This window comes from Phoca vitulina, unplaced genomic scaffold (genome assembly GCF_004348235.1).
Source record: "Phoca vitulina isolate PV1807 unplaced genomic scaffold, GSC_HSeal_1.0 scaffold29, whole genome shotgun sequence".
NCBI lineage: Eukaryota > Metazoa > Chordata > Mammalia > Carnivora > Phocidae > Phoca > Phoca vitulina.
In genome coordinates this window covers 12,633,527-12,650,519 of record NW_022589732.1, presented here as the reverse complement: position 1 = coordinate 12,650,519, position 16,993 = coordinate 12,633,527, and the positions used below count along the sequence as shown (strand labels likewise).

The 16,993-nt window shown below is 55.4% G+C and overlaps 1 protein-coding gene across 1 annotated transcript in view; it reads right to left on the bottom strand.

Moving 5' to 3' along the window:
- Nucleotides 1-16,993, bottom strand: part of CDH23 (cadherin related 23) — a 359,724-nt gene that overhangs the window by 3,871 nt on the left and 338,860 nt on the right. The window contains 16 exon segments of the mRNA XM_032423932.1: nucleotides 178-275; nucleotides 624-880; nucleotides 2,446-2,607; nucleotides 2,736-2,987; nucleotides 3,097-3,226; nucleotides 3,829-3,942; nucleotides 4,094-4,285; nucleotides 6,139-6,350; nucleotides 6,499-6,676; nucleotides 8,155-8,274; nucleotides 9,221-9,358; nucleotides 9,583-9,752; nucleotides 10,338-10,562; nucleotides 11,704-11,820; nucleotides 14,959-15,417; nucleotides 16,729-16,932. Coding sequence (XP_032279823.1) covers nucleotides 178-275; nucleotides 624-880; nucleotides 2,446-2,607; nucleotides 2,736-2,987; nucleotides 3,097-3,226; nucleotides 3,829-3,942; nucleotides 4,094-4,285; nucleotides 6,139-6,350; nucleotides 6,499-6,676; nucleotides 8,155-8,274; nucleotides 9,221-9,358; nucleotides 9,583-9,752; nucleotides 10,338-10,562; nucleotides 11,704-11,820; nucleotides 14,959-15,417; nucleotides 16,729-16,932 — 3,028 coding nt within the window.

The window sequence follows — 16,993 nt, the reverse complement described above, 5'->3', positions numbered from 1 at the left end:
GAGAGTAAGGCTCAGAGGAGTGGAGGACACCCCCAAACTATTCTCTACTGGCCCTGCCGAGGGGGGAACCCCCACACAGCCAGCCTGATGGTGTTATCTGCCTCCTTTGGGGGGCGTCCCTCCCCAACTCCAGGGCAGGGAGGTCGGGCTGATGGTCTGAGCACAGACCCCACCCACCGGTCCACGTCCAGGATGCGGTTGGTATCGCGGTTCACCACATGGATGAGCAGCTCGGTCTGTGCGAAGTTCACCCGACCCTTCTTGTCCACATGGAACTAGGCGAGAGGGGGCATGGTGGGCTGTGGCAGGAGCAAGGAATGGGATGGGGAGCCCCTCCTGGCCTGCCCTGCCAATAAACGCATCGCTGCTGAGTGCTCCCCGAGGACCAAGCATGATGCCAATCACTTCACTGCATGGGGCTGGGCACTATTAGCCCCATTTTATAGGTGAGGATACTGAGGACCAGAGACGTGGAAGGACTTTTCCGAGGCCACGTTGCTAGGGAATGACAGAGGCGGCACAGACCCCCTTTCAGACCCCTGATCTCTCTGCCATGCCCTGTCCCTGTGGCCTGGTCCCCCTCCCCTCACAGCCCCTAGACCCGGGGCGGTTCCATGGGGCACCTGCACATCATCAGTGTTGACGATGGCACCAGTGATGTTGGAGAGCAGGCGGATGAACTCCTCCTCAAAGCCACGCACGCGGTCGGGGATCTCATTAATGACGATCTTGACACGCTGGTCATCCCTCAGGATGTAGATGCCGATGATGGCTGTGTCGTTGTGGCCTGCTAGGTCCCGGGCCACGATGTCCACCACAAAGTAGCCGGGGCTGTAGGCCATGAAGAGGTCGAAGGTGCGCAGGATACCATCCACACTCCCTGTGGGAAGAGCCCACGGGCAGGTGCAGCTCAGGGACCACCCAGTGCCCCGGAATCCCCTGGGAAGGGGTGAGGGCCAGGGGCATTTGGACACACCGAGGGGAGGCAGCATCTCAGGCCGTAAGTGCCCGCAGGGCCCAGGAGAGAGCAGAGATGACTGAGGCGTGGGGACAAGCGAACGTGAGTGTTCATCTGAGGGAGCAGTGGCATTGGCCTCGGCTCAGCTGATCTATCATCCTCAGAGAAGGCAGCCGCTGCTGCCCGAACTGGTACTTGTAGAGATTTCTAAGTTTTTACTTAAACCCTGCAAGTTCAAACACAGCTGTGGGCTGCACTGACCTAAGGATGGTAAGTTTGGGACTCCTCTGTCCCATGCTGGGGGATCAGGGAACACGTCTGAGCCCCCCCACTGACTCTCTCTCACACACACATGCACTTCAGAATTCCACAGCCGTACTACAGAGATGACCCGAGGTGCTGTGGCAGTCTTGTCTTAGAAGACCGTAGACCTGGGTTCAAGATCTGCCACTTTCTGGCTGTGTGACCTTTAGCAAGCTACATAGCCTCTCTGTGCCTTGATTTACTAAACTAAGAGCAGCAGTAGATCAGAGGACAAAGGATGGCATCTGGTTGTGTGACCAGAGGAGGTGGCCTGTGAATTAGGCTCGAGAGGATGGTAATGGGGAGCGTATCTGAAGGCAGAGGTGAAGGTCAAGATGGTATTTCAGGAGGTGAAGACAAAGAGCGAAGGCCAACGGAGGGTGGTATAGAAAAGGCTGAAGGAGTGCTGAGGCGTTCAGCTTTGGGTGGACACCGGGCCCTTACAGGTAGTGGGTGGGCTGTGGAAACAGAAGAGGGACTGGGAGGAAGACCTGGTGAACCTTGAAAGGCAGGCCAAGGAAGGAGTCTAGACTGACTCCTGTAGGCAAGAGTGGGGAAGGGGTTGGGTCTAGAAGTAAGGTCATGGGACACCCACCAGGACACCTTCTTGAACTTGACCCAAGAGGCTCAGCTATCCACACAGGCAAATGCACAAGTCAACATGCATACCTTTAGGTACATATGTGCCCCCCAGTGCTTAGCACAATGCCTGACCCGGGGGAGGGAGAGGTACACAAATGGGAAGACAGGTGGACATACGGAAAGGAGGAGGATGGGAATGTGGATGGATGAATGGACAGATGGGTAGATGGGTGGACGGATGGATGAGTGAGAGGAAGGATGGACAGATGCCCGGGGTGGGGCAGACTGACACATGCGTGGGTGAATGGATGGATGGATGGATGGATGGATGAATAACGGATGGATGAGAAGATGGAGGGAAGGAAGGAAGGAGAAAGCGGGTGGGTAGATGGAGAGATGGAGACGTGGATCAGAGACTAGAAAGGTAGATGGAAGAAAGGATTCACAAGGGGCTGGCTGGATGACGGTTAGATGGGAGGGTGAATGGAAGGATTCACATGGCTGGCTGGCCAGTCACTCATACCCTGTGGTGCCCACACAGACCCCATCTCCTCCAGACTACAGTCCATGCAGTGACAGAGGTCTTGGGTGGAGGCTCCTACCCATGGTGAAGACCTGGCCCACGTCCTCAGAGTCATTGGCGAGGGCCCGAAAGTAGTGGATGGCCAGGATGCTGTAGAAGACGAGGCTGTTGTTGCCAATGTCTGCATCCAGGGCCAGCACCTGGATCAACTCTGAGCCCACCTTGGCATCGGTGGCCACTCCTGCGGAACGGGCAGGCGGATCTAAGTGGCAGGGCCGGGGGAAGGAGGGGGCGCTCTGTCCCCGGGACCCAGGCTCCGCCCCCGGGACCCAGACCCCGCCCCCGGGACCCAGACCCCGCCCCCGGCACCTGCGGTGTACTCGGCCTTGGTGAAGCGCGGGGGCTGGTCGTTGATGTCTTCTAGCACGACGCGCACCTCCTGCAGGGTGAGGTCGGTGACCAGGTCGAGGGCCGGGGAGGGCCCCCGCGGGGGTGTCCAGCTGCGGTTGCTCGAGGCCTTGACGATGAAGGAGAAGACAGATTCCCGCTCCCGGTCCAGGTCCTGCAGCACCAGCAGGCGCCCATCAGGCTGCAGATGGAAGTTCTTCTCTGCGTTGCCGGCTGGGGGCGGGACCACGGCACAGGGTGAGGGGGTGGGGCCGGGGTGGGGCATGGTGGGGTCCTCTCCAGCCCCAGGGTCGGTAGGACATGAGCCCCCCGCAGGCCCCACCTGCAATGAAGTAGTACACGATGGCGTTGGGGCCCTCGTCTGCGTCCACGGCGCCTGTCACGTTGCCCACGAGGGTGCCACGTGGAGAGTGCTCGGGCACTGTCAGCAACTGGTACTGGGGGCTGCCTTTCTGCAGGGGGGAGAGGGGGGCCACAGGAGGCCAAGGTCGGAGGGCCCCAGGCAGTGCCTTTTGTGGGCTGAGGGAATTCACTGCCCAGGCCCCGTGGGGTGAGCAGAGCTTCTGGAACATCAAGAAGCATGGGTTGGGCCTGGCCTGGCCTGTTCTATGAAGCAAAGAGCTTCACAGAACACCTGAGCCGATGTCTGAACAAGCGGGCACAGTCACATACACGTGCATGTGCGCACACTCGCACTCACACGGTCTCCGGGGAACCTCACATCCCATGTGCACACAAGAAAAAACCCCAGCACGTCGCAGAGTCTGAGTCAACAGGAGGGGCTCAGGCCCAGCTCCGTGCAGCAGAGCTGAATTTCAGGTTTCCTGCGTGCTCTCGTGCATGCAATCAGGAGAGCTACCTCTCCACAAGGCCGGCCTGTTGGCTTTGCTGACTGCCGAGTAGTATCTTGAAATAGCAACTGCTCAGTAAATATTTGTTCTGTGAGGTGCGTGCAGGGTTTCCGAATGTAACCACACGTAGCGGCAGTGTGCACAGGGGTGGGTGAGTCCCTGTGTGGGTGTGGCTGGGGCGGGGCGGGGCGGGGTGAGCTCACTGGAGGCCTCACAAAGAGGGGTTCGTTGTCGTCAATGTCCTCCAGGGCCACTTGCAGCGGCTGCATGGTCTCGTATGGCACTGGCTGGCCCAGGTCGCTCGCCACCAGGATGAGCTGGGGGACAGAAGAACATAGTCAGAGGAGGGCACCCCCGGGGAGCCAGCTCACCACCCTGGCAGGCATTCTAGGTGGGGAGGGGGTGGCCCTGTGCCCGGAGGAAAGCCCCGCCCCGGCCCCGCCCCTCATCCGGGCCCCGCCCCCTTACGCTGTACAGGGCCTGTTTCTCGCGGTCCAGGCGCTGAGCTGTCTGGATGAGGCCGCTGATGGGGTCGATGGTGAAGTACTCCCAGTCCCGGTTGCCCGCCGTCTTCAGGAAGCTGTAGCGCACGGCCCCATTGAGGCCCTCGTCCTTGTCTGTGGCATAGACCTCATATACATTGGAGCGCAGCGGGATCTCCTGCGGTGGGGGGTGGCGGGGGTTGGCAGGGAGGCTCCTGGGGCGTCTGAGAGAATCCCAGCTCCCAGGCCCTGACGGCGCTCTTGTTCTTTCTCCTCACTCAGCAGACTGTCCTTGCCACCTTCCAGCATCCTTAGGAAACGTCTGCCGGCTTAGCTGCTCTCCTGGAGTCTTGAGCACCTGCTAGAACATCCCTTCACCCCACCCCCACTCCACTGCCCCTCGGTGGACCTGCCTGGTCTCCATCCACCATGCTTCACACTCTCTCAGGGTTATTGCCCTTCCAGGGGCTTCCCCCGTCCCTTGGATCCCACTGGAAGGCAGAAGGGGAATCCAAAGGCTGAGGCCACAGCTACCCCTCTGTCCCTGGGTCTGTCTTGTGCTCTGCTACCCTAATCATAGGAGCCCTAGGTATCCCCAGACAATACCATCTACCCAGTGGGGTACCCGAAAATGAGGGACAGGCGGGTAGGATGACATGGTGGATAGAGACAACAGCTGGGTTCTAGTCTGTTACGAATTCACCATGTGACTTAGACATGCACTCTACCTCTCTGGGCCCCAGGCTCCTGATTCCCTTGAGTTAAGTCTAAGATCTCAAGAAATCTGATGGACATCATATACTAACCCATAACAAGGCTGCACAGGGCACAAGGAAAAGAGCACATTTCTTGGCCTTTACTTGAAAAATTATCAGCTCAGCATGGCTTTACTTTGTATCTCACTGATCAGGACAATCAGAAACTCCAAATGGTAGTTACATCTAATTAATAGCAAGCGTGATGACAAATGCTGGCTGTTTGGGAGACACGGATCTTTCAAAATATGGTGTCTGAAGGGGAAAACATAGCAAATGGGGCCTTTGTTGTGGAAAAGAACTAGATTATTATTAATTTATATCTTGCCTTCTTCCACAAAAAAGATTTGAGACCACTTACAAGAATGTATAAATTATAACAAGAATGAACAAGTTAAAAAAAAATCAGGGTAAAGAAAAAGAAACGGTTGACAGGAAAATGGAAACTGAGGGGTGGGGGGCAAGGTCTGTGCACTAAGCCCCTGCAGGGTCACTCAGCGTGGGCTGGCCTCGCCGAGCTCCCCAGTGGGCAGCGCGAAGAGGACCACTCCCTCACTGCCATGGGCACCGGATAAAGCAACTCACAAGGTCTGGGCACAGAGTTTCCTGCTGCTCAGCCCTGGGGGATATGTCTCCTGTGGGACCTCAAAGTGGGGACAGTGACAAGGACCTGATACTGACATTCTGAGAGGCGGAGGCATGCTGAAGTTCGGGGAACAGAGAACAAGTGGGAGATCCCCTGAGTGGACCAGCACTGAGCAAGTCGGGCCTGGGGGCTGAGAGGAAGGAGGGGGCAGGGCAGGGGATAAAAGAATGCTCCCTGCCTTTATGAGGCAATTTAGAACAAGGGATGGAAGAAGGATTGGGGAATTCTGGAACCTCAGCCACTTCCCCTTGTTTCTTATTTGGATGCCCATCCCCAGTCCCTAGGCCGGGTATCAGCAGGAACAGCAGACAGACGGAAGGAACATGTGTGTATATTTTGAGACACAAATACAGGGGAAGTGGGTGTCCGGGGAGGCCGCCTTTTTTGGCAGACGTCTAGGAGCAAGAGCTAGGGCATCTACTATTCTTAGTCCCGTTTTGCGGATGAAAAACCACCCAGAGAAGTCACTTTCTCAAGGTCACAGTAGTGACAGTCAGACTTGGGCCTAGGACCTTGCGCTGGCATAGTGGCCTCAGTTTCCCCACCTTCCCAGGGGGACCCTTTCGCTCTTCCAGGCGTGACTGCGGGAGGGAGATGGTGGTGGGTGGGAGGCCCGGGGGACAGTGGTACCTCTCTGATGTGGAGGACGGTGCCGTTGGGCGGGCGCACGAAGACAGGGCGGTTATCGTTGACGTCGATGACCTCCACCAGGAGCATGGTGGTGCCCCAGAGTGGGGGCTGTCCGCCATCCGTGGCCACCACGGTCAGGTTGAACCTCTCGTAGGACTGCAGCGGCCGCTTTGTGGTCACCAGACCTGAGTCCATGTCCACGTGGAAGGCCTCTGGCGGGTGGGACAGGAGAGCCGGGCCGGGCTCTGGCTGAGACGTCCCTCCCGCCCCTCCTCCTCCTCCTCCTGGCCTGGGGCTGCGCAGACCACCGCCTGCTCCTCCCACGCCCAAGGCATCACGGGTGGGGAGCGGGCTACTTACCCACGCCAGGGCCCTCAAGTGAGTAGGCCAACTCCCCATTGGGGCCCTCGTCCTGGTCGGTGGCCATCATGGTGATGACTGAGGTGCCTGCCGGCTCGTTCTCATACACGCTTGTGCTGAACTGGGCCTTGGAGAACTGTGGCCGGCAGTCATTGACGTCCAGCACCTGGATCACCACCTGGGGGGGTGGGCGGGGAGGTTGAGGTCAAAGGTCAGGAGCATACTGAGGGGCTGCTTCGGGTGATTCGGTCATACAGGAGTAAAAGCCAGGGTAGACAGTGCCCACTATTGGATTCCGACCTCAATTTATTTACCCCCTGCCCCCCGCCGGCCGAGTCTCCATGTCCTTAGCTGTGCGCTGGGGACAGTAGTATGTCCTCTCTCAGGGGCCGCTAAGGCTCTCCCGTGATGCACAGCGCCCGGCCCCAGTTAATGCTCTGCAGCTAGTCCTGTGGTTACCAGGTATCTGTGTCTGGGTCCTGAAGCAGGGAGCCCTCCCCACCCCCCTCCCACTCCGTCCTTTGCTCCTTCCCACCGTGGCCCCTACATCTGACTCTAATTTCTCAACCTTAATGCTGCCCTGTGATTCCTCCACTCCCAAAAGTTCGTTCTTGGTTGGCATGTGTGTCTGGCTTGGAACTTGGCTCCCTCTGCCGACCCCCTAGGCCAGGGCGGGGCCCATGGACACACCAGGCCGGAGCCGTCTCTCCCCTGGCTGCTGACGCCCTGCCTGACTGCATCCCCACGAGAGCCCTTCAGGATTTTAAGAACCCTGTTCTATGCACAAAGCACCTTCCAACTCCCCATCTCCCTGCCTCCCACCTCCTGCAGAGTTGACAACTGAGGCTCAGAGAGGTTATATGCCAGACGCCGAGTGCAGTCTTAGTCTTCTGACTCCAAATACTGGGCTGTTCCCAGCGCAGCAGTGTGACAGGGACGGGACTCGGGCATGTGAGTGCTCCCGGCTCCTTCCCCCTTAGGGAGACCTGCTAACAGGACTTTGTCTTTGCCCACCCAGCTGCTCACCAGCCGCCATGCTCCAGGAGAGTTTTCCTTGGATGGTTAGGCTATTGTGGGGAGAAACGGCAGAACTGCATACAGAAAGGACTGGACAAGGCAGGAACCGGGGAAGAAAGAGGGAGAAAGCAGAGCCTCAAGGCATGGGACTTTGGACAGAAGTGGGGACAGAGCTTAGAAGGCGGTAGGCTGGCCTCAGGGCAACTGTGTTGAGGCTAGAGCTGGAGTGGGAATGGGGCTGAGAACTGGAAACCCTCTTAATGTTCTTGAAGGGACATAAATGAAAATAACTGTGTTACAATTATGTTTGGTTGCTGGACTGTTGTTTTCACTGGGACACAGGGATAGTGGGACATTGGAGCCCCAGGCTTTACTTGGGTTACACTCAGGTATGTTTAAACACTGCCTTCGCAGGGGCTGGGCACAACAGATTTCTCTTAGAGAGTCCCCATCTCCCTAAGCCACCGCCATTTGACTCACCCAGCTAAGCTCCTGCCGTCTCCTCCTGCCACCATGTCTCTGAGCGGACGGGGTGGGGGGCTCTGCTCCCACTCTGCAGCGTTCTCTAAAGTTAAGGCTTTGCTTGCTGCCTCCACAATTCCAGTCCTTAGTGTCCCTGGCCTGGCTGGTGGTCCTTACCTGCACCGAATTTTCTCGACGGTTGCTGGCTGTATCTCCAGGGTTGTCTTTGGCCAAGGCCGTCAGAATATAGTGGTCCTTCTTCTCCCGGTCCAGAGAGGATAGCACATAGATGTCACCCTAGTAAGGGGAGGGTAGAGTCAGGTCCTTCATCAACCCAACTGATATTTATTGAGCATTCACTCTACGCCAGACATTGTTCTAGGCTCTGGAGACACGGCACCGAACAGAAGAGACGACAGCTCCTGCCCCCAGGGAGCTTGGATTCTAGTGGCTCCACTTGCCCTCACGACTCCAAGCCACCTGGAGATGGGTTGGACAGCCCGGGCTGGAGCTTGCTACCTGGCCAGGTGTAGAGCATTTGCTGTTCACAGTGCCAGGCCGGGGGCATGACTGATCATTCACATTGAGCAGGAAGGGCAGAACCCTGCTGACGAGGCAGAGTGCAGGGGGATGTGGGCAGCGAGAGGCTGTAGGAGGGAAAGTCCAGTTCTGACCCCATCCCTGGGGAAGGTCCTGCCTGACCAGCCACCCCCAGGCCACAGTGGTCTCTCCCTGTGCTGAAACAGCAGCTTTGAACCAATTTACAGTCATTTGAAATCATCACCCATCCTTTCTCTTGAGTTTCTACTCTCCCACAAGTCTGAGACCCATGGCAGCATGGGGGAGACACCCATGGAGGCTTCTTCCCCCACGCCCCAGCACTGATATGGGGCCATGCATACAGCAGGAGCTCAAACACTGTGTCCACTTTCCGCAGAGCTTCCTATACCTCTCTCTTGACAGTTTTAAAAAGCAGTCGCCTGGACCCGAGTCAAGTTTTCTAGTCTGGTGGGGACACATCTCAGAATTTTTTTGTCCCACAAAGGCTAGTTCCAAAAAACTCTGGCCACAGGGAGAGAAAGGCCACAGTCTACAGGATGTCTGGGACTCTTGCCGGGCTTGCTGACTTGGTGGAAAAACCTCCGAGACCACAGACATCCCGATGGCAGGACCCAGAAGCCGGGACGACTTGTGGCGGCTTCTCAGCCTCTGCCCCTTCCCACCACCGAGTTGGCTTGCTTACCGTGGTGGGGTTGATGGCAAACTTGCCCTCTCCATCCCCGAGGCTGTACTCAATGAGGGCAAAGTTGCCCGAGTCAGCATCTGTGGCGGTGACGGTCAGGATGACCGTGCCCACAGGCACATCCTCAAAGACAGCTTCCTGGAGCCCAGCGGGCAGGGAGAGAAGAGAGCGGGCTCGCGTCAGGCCTAGTGTCTATGCCCCTGCCCTGAAAACTCACCTGCTAGACAACCCAGGGCACCAAGCTGCTCATGGGGTGGCCACGCCTGCGGGGCGCGGAGGCCGGCAGGGTAGGGGTGGAAGATGCCCAAAGGCCCCAAGGCCTGGGCCTGGGTCCTGACCCGACTTGTTGCCCGGCTGCCCACCTGGTAGGAAGACTGGTCAAAGATGGGGTTGTTGTCATTGATGTCCACGATCTCCAGGTAGACGGGGATCTCAGCTGCTCGGGGCGGAGACCCGTTGTCTGAGGCCCTCACAGTGAAGTTGAGCCAGTGCACTTCCTCAAAGTCCACCGTCTGGTTGGCAATGACTTTCCCTAAGACACAGAGGCACCCACTGCCGGTTTGGCCGCTCCTCACTCATGGAAGCTCTCCAGAGTATAAAGAGAAGGATCTGGAACTCTGAGGGGCAGGGGTGACCCCCTGAAGAAGGAGGGTGCCCCAGCAGCAGTGCCCAGGGGCAGGCAGGCCAGAGGCCTCACGGCAACTGGTATCCAGCTGTTCTCCTTACTGGAGGGGTGAGAAAGCTTTTCACAAGTCAAAGGGATGAGTACCAACTAGCCCAGAACCTCCTCTGAGAGATTCTTGTCTTGGCCTTCTCGCTCCCCAAGTGAGACTCATAGTGGAAGGCTGGGTGGTAGAGACGCTGGTGGAGTATCCCAGGGGTCCAGTAGACCTCAGAGGGGGCCTCCACCCCACCTGGGACTAGGTACTCTCCTTTCCTGTAGTTTGGGCATCTGGGAGTGACGGGAATGCTGGCCATATTGGATCTGGCCCAGCCCACTGAGGGGCTAGGGTGGGGCCCCAACTGGAGGGCAACAAGTGGGCCATGGTCCCCTGTGGAGGCTGAGCAGGCACAGATCCACGTCCCCCAGTGCCCCTCTGGCAGATTTCCCACCCACCTGCTGAGGAGTCTTCCAGCTGGACATAGCCTGGGGGCATCAGGTCCAGCAGAGTGTAGGTGATCAGCCCATTGAGGCCCTTGTCCGGGTCCGTGGCGGCCACAGCAATGAGCGTGGTGCCTGGGGTGGCCCCCTCCAGGATCCGCTCTGTGTAGTAGGTGATCCCGAAGGGCTTGAACTGGGGCGTATTGTCATTGACGTCCAGGATGTTGACTGTCAGCTTGGCTGGGGTGGAAGCACGGGGTGAGGGTGACGTGAGGGACACCAATGTGGCTAGGCCTGGCCTTCCTAAGTGTCAGTCAAGCCCGAAGAGGGTGGTAGCCTTTCACTGCCCTCCTGGGACACCCTGAAGCTCGACCCAACCCTCGTGCGGTGGCATGTGACCCTTTCCCCTGGTCTAGGTCGCTCACTCTTCCATAGGGGAAGGGGTTTGGGTTCCACCAACCGGCTGAGTGAAACTTGGCAGAGCCCCTGGCCCTTACTGTGCCTCAGTTTCCCAACCTGTCCAATGAGGTAGGAGGACTGTGATGGTCTAAGGGTCGAAGACCCTTTCCATGATTCAGCCTTCTACTTCTAGTCTGAGGTAGCCCCTCTATGTAACCCGCCTGGGCCCTTGCCCTCTGAGCAGGGGACATGTAGGCAATGGCCAGGTCTGCTCTTCCTTCCTGAAAGCTTGGGCTCTGGCCTGTAAAGATAGGCAGCCAATATCTGCCAGGTCTATCTCTCCATCCCTGCAGCTGGGTGACTTGAGGCCACCCCTTCACCACACCCCCCTCCCCTTCCTGCTCTACCCATGCAAAATCCACTCCTCTAGCAGCCCCTCCCAGTCATGCCTCAGGCTGCGAGCAGGGCAGCGGCCTGCACCCCTCTCTGCTCTCGTGCCCGCGCCCTCCAAAGTGGTGTCTTGGCCTCCACGGACATTCACGTTTCCTCGCGCTTTCCTTCCTTGGGCTGACCCCACAGTTTGCCGTTGGATCTGAGGTTCCCGTCACACGTGCCAACCACACGCTCCTCACTGGCTCTGAGGTGGGACTCTGGCCCAAGTCTCTGTTGGCCGGTCGATTTCTCAATGCCCGTCCAGCCTCTGCCAAACCTCCTTCCCACTCAGAGCCTTTGGGCTCAAGATCACACACAGTTCTGGGCTTCTGGATCCCCCACCGTTGAGCTCTCACAACTGGGACACAGGGCCACCTAGCCTCCCTGTAGCGGCCGCCCTTCATACCCTTTGTGTAGCCTGACCACTGGCAGCCCCTGCAGTGAGCGGGTCCTGCTGCTCCGTCCCTGGGGGCAGGCCTGTGCCTGTTCCCAGCCTGCTGTCCCTACCCTGACGGGCAGATGCCGGGGCGGGCGTGGGGGGGAGCCTTACCGTTTGGCACACTGACAGAGCGCTCTGGTAGGTCACTGGCATTGTCAATCACCGAGAGAGTGACTTCATAGGTGGCAACCAGCTCCCTGTTCAGCGGGGACTTCACCATAACGGACCCTGTAGACCAGACTAGGTTCAGTTTGAGGGGAACCCCATAACATCTGGGCCTCCCAGGGGCTCTCCTGGCTAGCTCCCCCAAACCACACCAAGGGCAGCGATCCCCAGTGGAACTGGGACTTGCCGGTGACATCTTTGGCTGGGATGAGACCACAGTTACCTGCAAGCTGGGGGCGCCTCACTCTGCCCCTCACTCACTGCTTACTAGCCAGGTGAACTTGGGAAAATTATCGAACATTTCTGCACCTGTTTCCTCATTTATAAAATGAGGATAATTACAGTATCTATTGCATAGAGCTATTTTGAGGATTATAACCGTAAAATGAGTTTACATTTGCAAAGGGTTTAGAATGGTGCTGGACACATAGTGCCACGTAACTGCTTGTTTCAAAAACGCTTATATTCTACAACAATTGTGGATACTGATACTACTGAACCGTATGCTTAAATATGGTTAACGTGGTACATTTTATGTCACGTGCATTTTATCACAGCTTAAACAATGCTTGTATTCTAGGGAGACCAAGTATAAAAGGTCAAGGCAGCTAGAAATCCCTGAGGGTGTTCTCTGGAGGGGACAGTGGTGGGGCAGGCTGGATAGTCAGGCCTACCTCTTTGCCTTGGTTAAGTGGGGCATGACAGGGCCTGATTGTGGGCAAGGAGCACCGTCCTGTGTTAATACTAGCAAGGAGTTGTTTCCTTTTCTCCTGCCCCCCGCCCCCCACAGCTCCTGCCTGCCCCTGAGTCACAGAGGAACCCTCCAGAGGCTGGGGCTTGAGCTGGACAGACGTAGTTGGGCCTGTTGGAGGGCTGGGCTCTGTTGGAGGGCCTGGGGGCCTGATCCTAGGTGAAACTCCCTCTCTGTCTCCAGCTCCCTCGCAGGCAGTGTGGCCTCTGGGATTGCCTTCCCCCTTGGCAGACCCCCTGCTGGGCTTCTGTCTTCCTCGGGTTCCCAGCCACGGGCGGTCACTTACCCTGGGCCGCTGCCTTCTCCTCCTCTTCCTACTCTCGCTCCCCGTCCCCGAGGCTGGGGAGCGAGGATGGGGAGAGGGTGGCTGCATTCAGTCTGCGAAGGCTGGGCCCCGGCCTTGGCCTGGGCCCCACAGGACAGGAAGGGTGGTAGGGGTATGGTATGGAGGAAGGCAATGGGGTGAAGCAGAGATGAGGTGGGAAGTGACAGAGAAACCGAGCTCAAACCTGCAGGCCTGCCAGCCATGAGGAAGAGAGAAAGGGTTAACATCAGTTAGTTCAGGGTGCAGAGGGGATGGAGCAGAGCAGGGCATGGGGGGCAGTAGGATTCAGAGTAGACCAGGGCAGGAGGTTTGAGAGGGAAGGGAGTGGAAGGGAAAGGGGGTGGGTAGGAAGCAGGGGAGCAAGGGGGCGCCCCATTGGATAGGAGCACTCAGGGAGCTGAGGCTCTGGCAAGAAGAAAGGGGAGGAAAGGTAAGCAAGAGGGGTAGGGAAAGCATGAGGAAGAGGGGGCAGAGAGGACACTGGAAAGAAAAATAGAGAGAAGAGAGTCAGTTGGAGGGAGGGAGAACAGAGCCGAGAAAAGTGGTAAAGGCATCAGCCCCCCATAAAGGGGCGGGGCACAGAGCAGCTTTCCATGGTCCTGACCCACCACGGCAGCAGGGAGTTTGCTCCCCTGGGGCATGGCTAACCCATCTAAATTCTTCTGGTGCTCACGGTTTTCCTGTCTTCTTTTTTCCTTTGGGCCTCGGATGCATATTGAGTGAATCGTACTCTTTGGGTTAGTGCACCCTGTGGTCACTGGTACCACTCTTGTTTTATGTATGTATCTCCTCTCCCCTCTTCTCCCCTTGGTCAATCACTGTAATAGACTGAAGTATATTTTTCATTTGGAAGTGTTCCTGAAAATCATGTATTTGTGTGTGTGTGTGTGTGTGTATTTTACATTTACACAAGTGGGACTGTGATATGTATATGTCTCCCATTCTATTTCTTACTCTTTCAGTAAGTAGTTATTTTTAAGGTCTACCCACATTTCTCTGTGAATCTAATCTATCGCTTCGGACTGCTGCATAGTATTCATGGTGTACTCCCACCATGTTTTACTCTCCAATCTCCTAGGGATGGATGCTCAGGTGGCCTCCAACTCCCACCACCAATAACATGGCAGGCAACATGGCATATAGTCCTGTTACTGATCTGAGAATATCCTTGGGACATATACCCACAAGCAGAATTGTTGAATCATGGGGTATGAGTGGACTTTGTGCTATACTGCTGTCTAGATGGTGGAAGCAGGCTAAGCTCCTACAGTAATGTATGAGTGTTCTGATGTCCCCACATTGTCACCAATACTCAATACTGTCCAGCATCTTAACATCTGCTAATTACATATGAAAAATTGCTATCTCATTGCTGTTTTACTATGCATTTCTCTGAATAACAATGATTTTTAGAATTTTGTCATAGCCACATTAGTTTTTCTGTCACTCTTCTTGGCCTTTCAAGGAGTATACCTGTAGGGGTCCCATGTCCCCTTCCTAACACCCTAGAGGAGAAAAACATGGAACTATTGGGAAAATGGTAAAGCCATCAAAATGATAATAAGCTGCATAGATTATGAAAGATAAGCCACAGTTGTTTCTTTTGTGATAGTTTAAGAAAATCATCAAGGGTATATATAAGATTTACAGATGACTTAAATGACTAGCATACATATGAAGAAAGTGTTCAACCACCTGGTTATTAAAGAGATACATATTAAAACAAGGTACCATTTTCCTATACAATTACAAACACGAAAGCTCTACAATATTTAGTACTGGCAAGAGTGTGGTGAGGTGGGCGTTCTCACACGGAACACTGGTAGAGTGCGGGAGACTGAAAGGAGAGATGGAGCTGATACAAGGAGGAGGAGGAGAGAGGAGAGAGGGAAGGAGCCAGGGAAGAGAGGGAGAAGAGAGGGGACAGTGTGGTGTTGGGGGTGGGGGAAGAGAGGAGGAGGGGGGGCAGCGGAGGGGGGGGGGGGGGGGGGAAAGAGAGGAGGGGGGGGGGCAGCTGAGGGAACGGGGAGGAACAGAAAGAAGGGAGGATCAGGAAGAAAGCAGAGGGCAAGGAGGCTGGGGCAGGGGGTCAGGAGTGAGGTGGAAGGGGAGCAGGCCCTTGTACCTGTGTTGATATTCACAGCAAAGGCATCCTCCTGGTCGGGCACCAGGCGGTCAGTGTCGTCCTTGGCCACGATGCCGATGATGTGGTATTCCAGCTTTGGGTTGAGGTCGCGGTCAATGGCAGTGACGTTGGCAATGACCGTGCCTGGCTCAGCTGACTCCAGCACGCTCACCGTCTGGATGGGGTTGAGGAACTCCGGGCGGGAGTCATTGATGTCGTCGATAAGGATAGTGATGATGGCCGTGCCCGAGAGAGGGACGGTGCCCCTGTCGGTGGCCACCACTGTCAGCCTGTAGGATTCCTGCTCCTCCCTGTCGATGGTGGCATTGGCGACACGGATGACCCCAGTGACTGGGTGGATGAGGAAGCGGTCCTGAGCCCCCGCTTCTATTCGGTAGATCAGCTCCCCATTGAGGCCACTGTCCTTGTCCGTGGCTGTGACCTGAAGGACTGAGAATCCTATGGGGGTGGGAATGGGGAGTGGCTGAGCACAGTGGCCTCTTCCAAAAACCTTATATCAGGATACATTTGTTGGTGGTTCCTAAGGGCCCTGTCTTGTCAGTTTTGCCCGTGGTTATCTTTTAGCATGTTTGCAACTTTGTAGGTAACTCTCATTTTATTTCACATTTTAGGACTATTTGAGAGATTGAAAAATCTTTACTAATTTAATGATTAGTAATATCTTCTGCACATTGTCTGCTTTTGACCTTTGTCCACTTATCTGTCAACTTATGCAAACTATGTAATTATGATAACTGGGGACAGATACCATTTTCTCAGTTTGTTTGCCTTTCAATATTGGTTGCTATTGTTTGGTGTAAAGAAATTTAACTTAGTATGCACCAAAATGTAATAGTTTTCCTTTTTTGAGTTTTGTTTCTCATATGCTTAGAACCTCTTTATCAGAAATCAGAGAAACATTCACCTGAAGTTTCTTCTTTTGTTTGTAAATGTTTCTATTCTTTTGTATTTTCTCTAGAACGTCTTTAGGTTTCATTTTAGTGTCTGATATGGGGTGAGAATCTGCACTGAATATTAATAGATATTTTGCACAGTAATTAGTTTTCACAACTGATTTCATTGTTTCCTTTTTTTTTTTTTTTTAAAAAAAGGATTTTAAGTGCTCTCTATGCCTAATGTGGGGCTCGAACTCACAACCCCGAGAATAAGAGTCCACACTCCACCTACTGAGCCAGCCAGGCCCCCCTTCACTGTTTCTTTAATCACATAATATTACTTTCCTTAATTTACCAGTATCTGTTCCTGGGTTACTTTGTCCCAGAGTCTTGTGCTCCTATCATGTGGTCGTAAATACTGTAGTTCTGTAACATGTTATCATGTTGGTTCCCAAAGTGGTCTGAAAGCTGCCCCATTACCCCCCCCCAAGAGGGACAATTAAGGCAAATCTGCCTTATTTATACTTCTATCTCAGAATGTTCTTACTCTTCCAGCTGACCTTTAGAATCAAATATACCCTCCAAATCATATTTGATTTTGATGGGAATCACATTCATCCTATTTTGACTTTAAAACAGTCTTTCCGACCAGGGACACGGTTGGAACATATCTTAATAATCTCATTTTCCAGACAAACACTGTGGATCAGAGCAGGGAGGTGAGGGCCGCCTGGTTTTTCTGACCCCCCCTCTCCAGTGCTCTCTCTGCCCGCCCTGCTGCCCTTCTTTCTCCCACTGGGTGAATTCTGCCTCCAACCTGTGAGGCTCCAATCCCCATGGACCAGCAAGCAGGTCCGGCCTGGGCCCTGCTTACCTGGTGGGCAGTTTTCTAGCAGGTGGACTGTGAGGGTGGGAGGGCTGAAGGTGGGCCAGTTGTCATTGTCATCCAGGACGGTGACCAGCAGGTCGGCTGTGCCATTGAGGAGTCCAATATCCTCAGCCAGCAGTAGCAGCTCCAGGACCGGGGGTGAGAAGGCCTCCCGGTCAATGATGACACCGAACCTCACTGTCACCACGCCTGGCACCCGGCACCACCAGCCGAGGAGACACAAAGGAAAGGGGGTACAGTGGGGAGACGG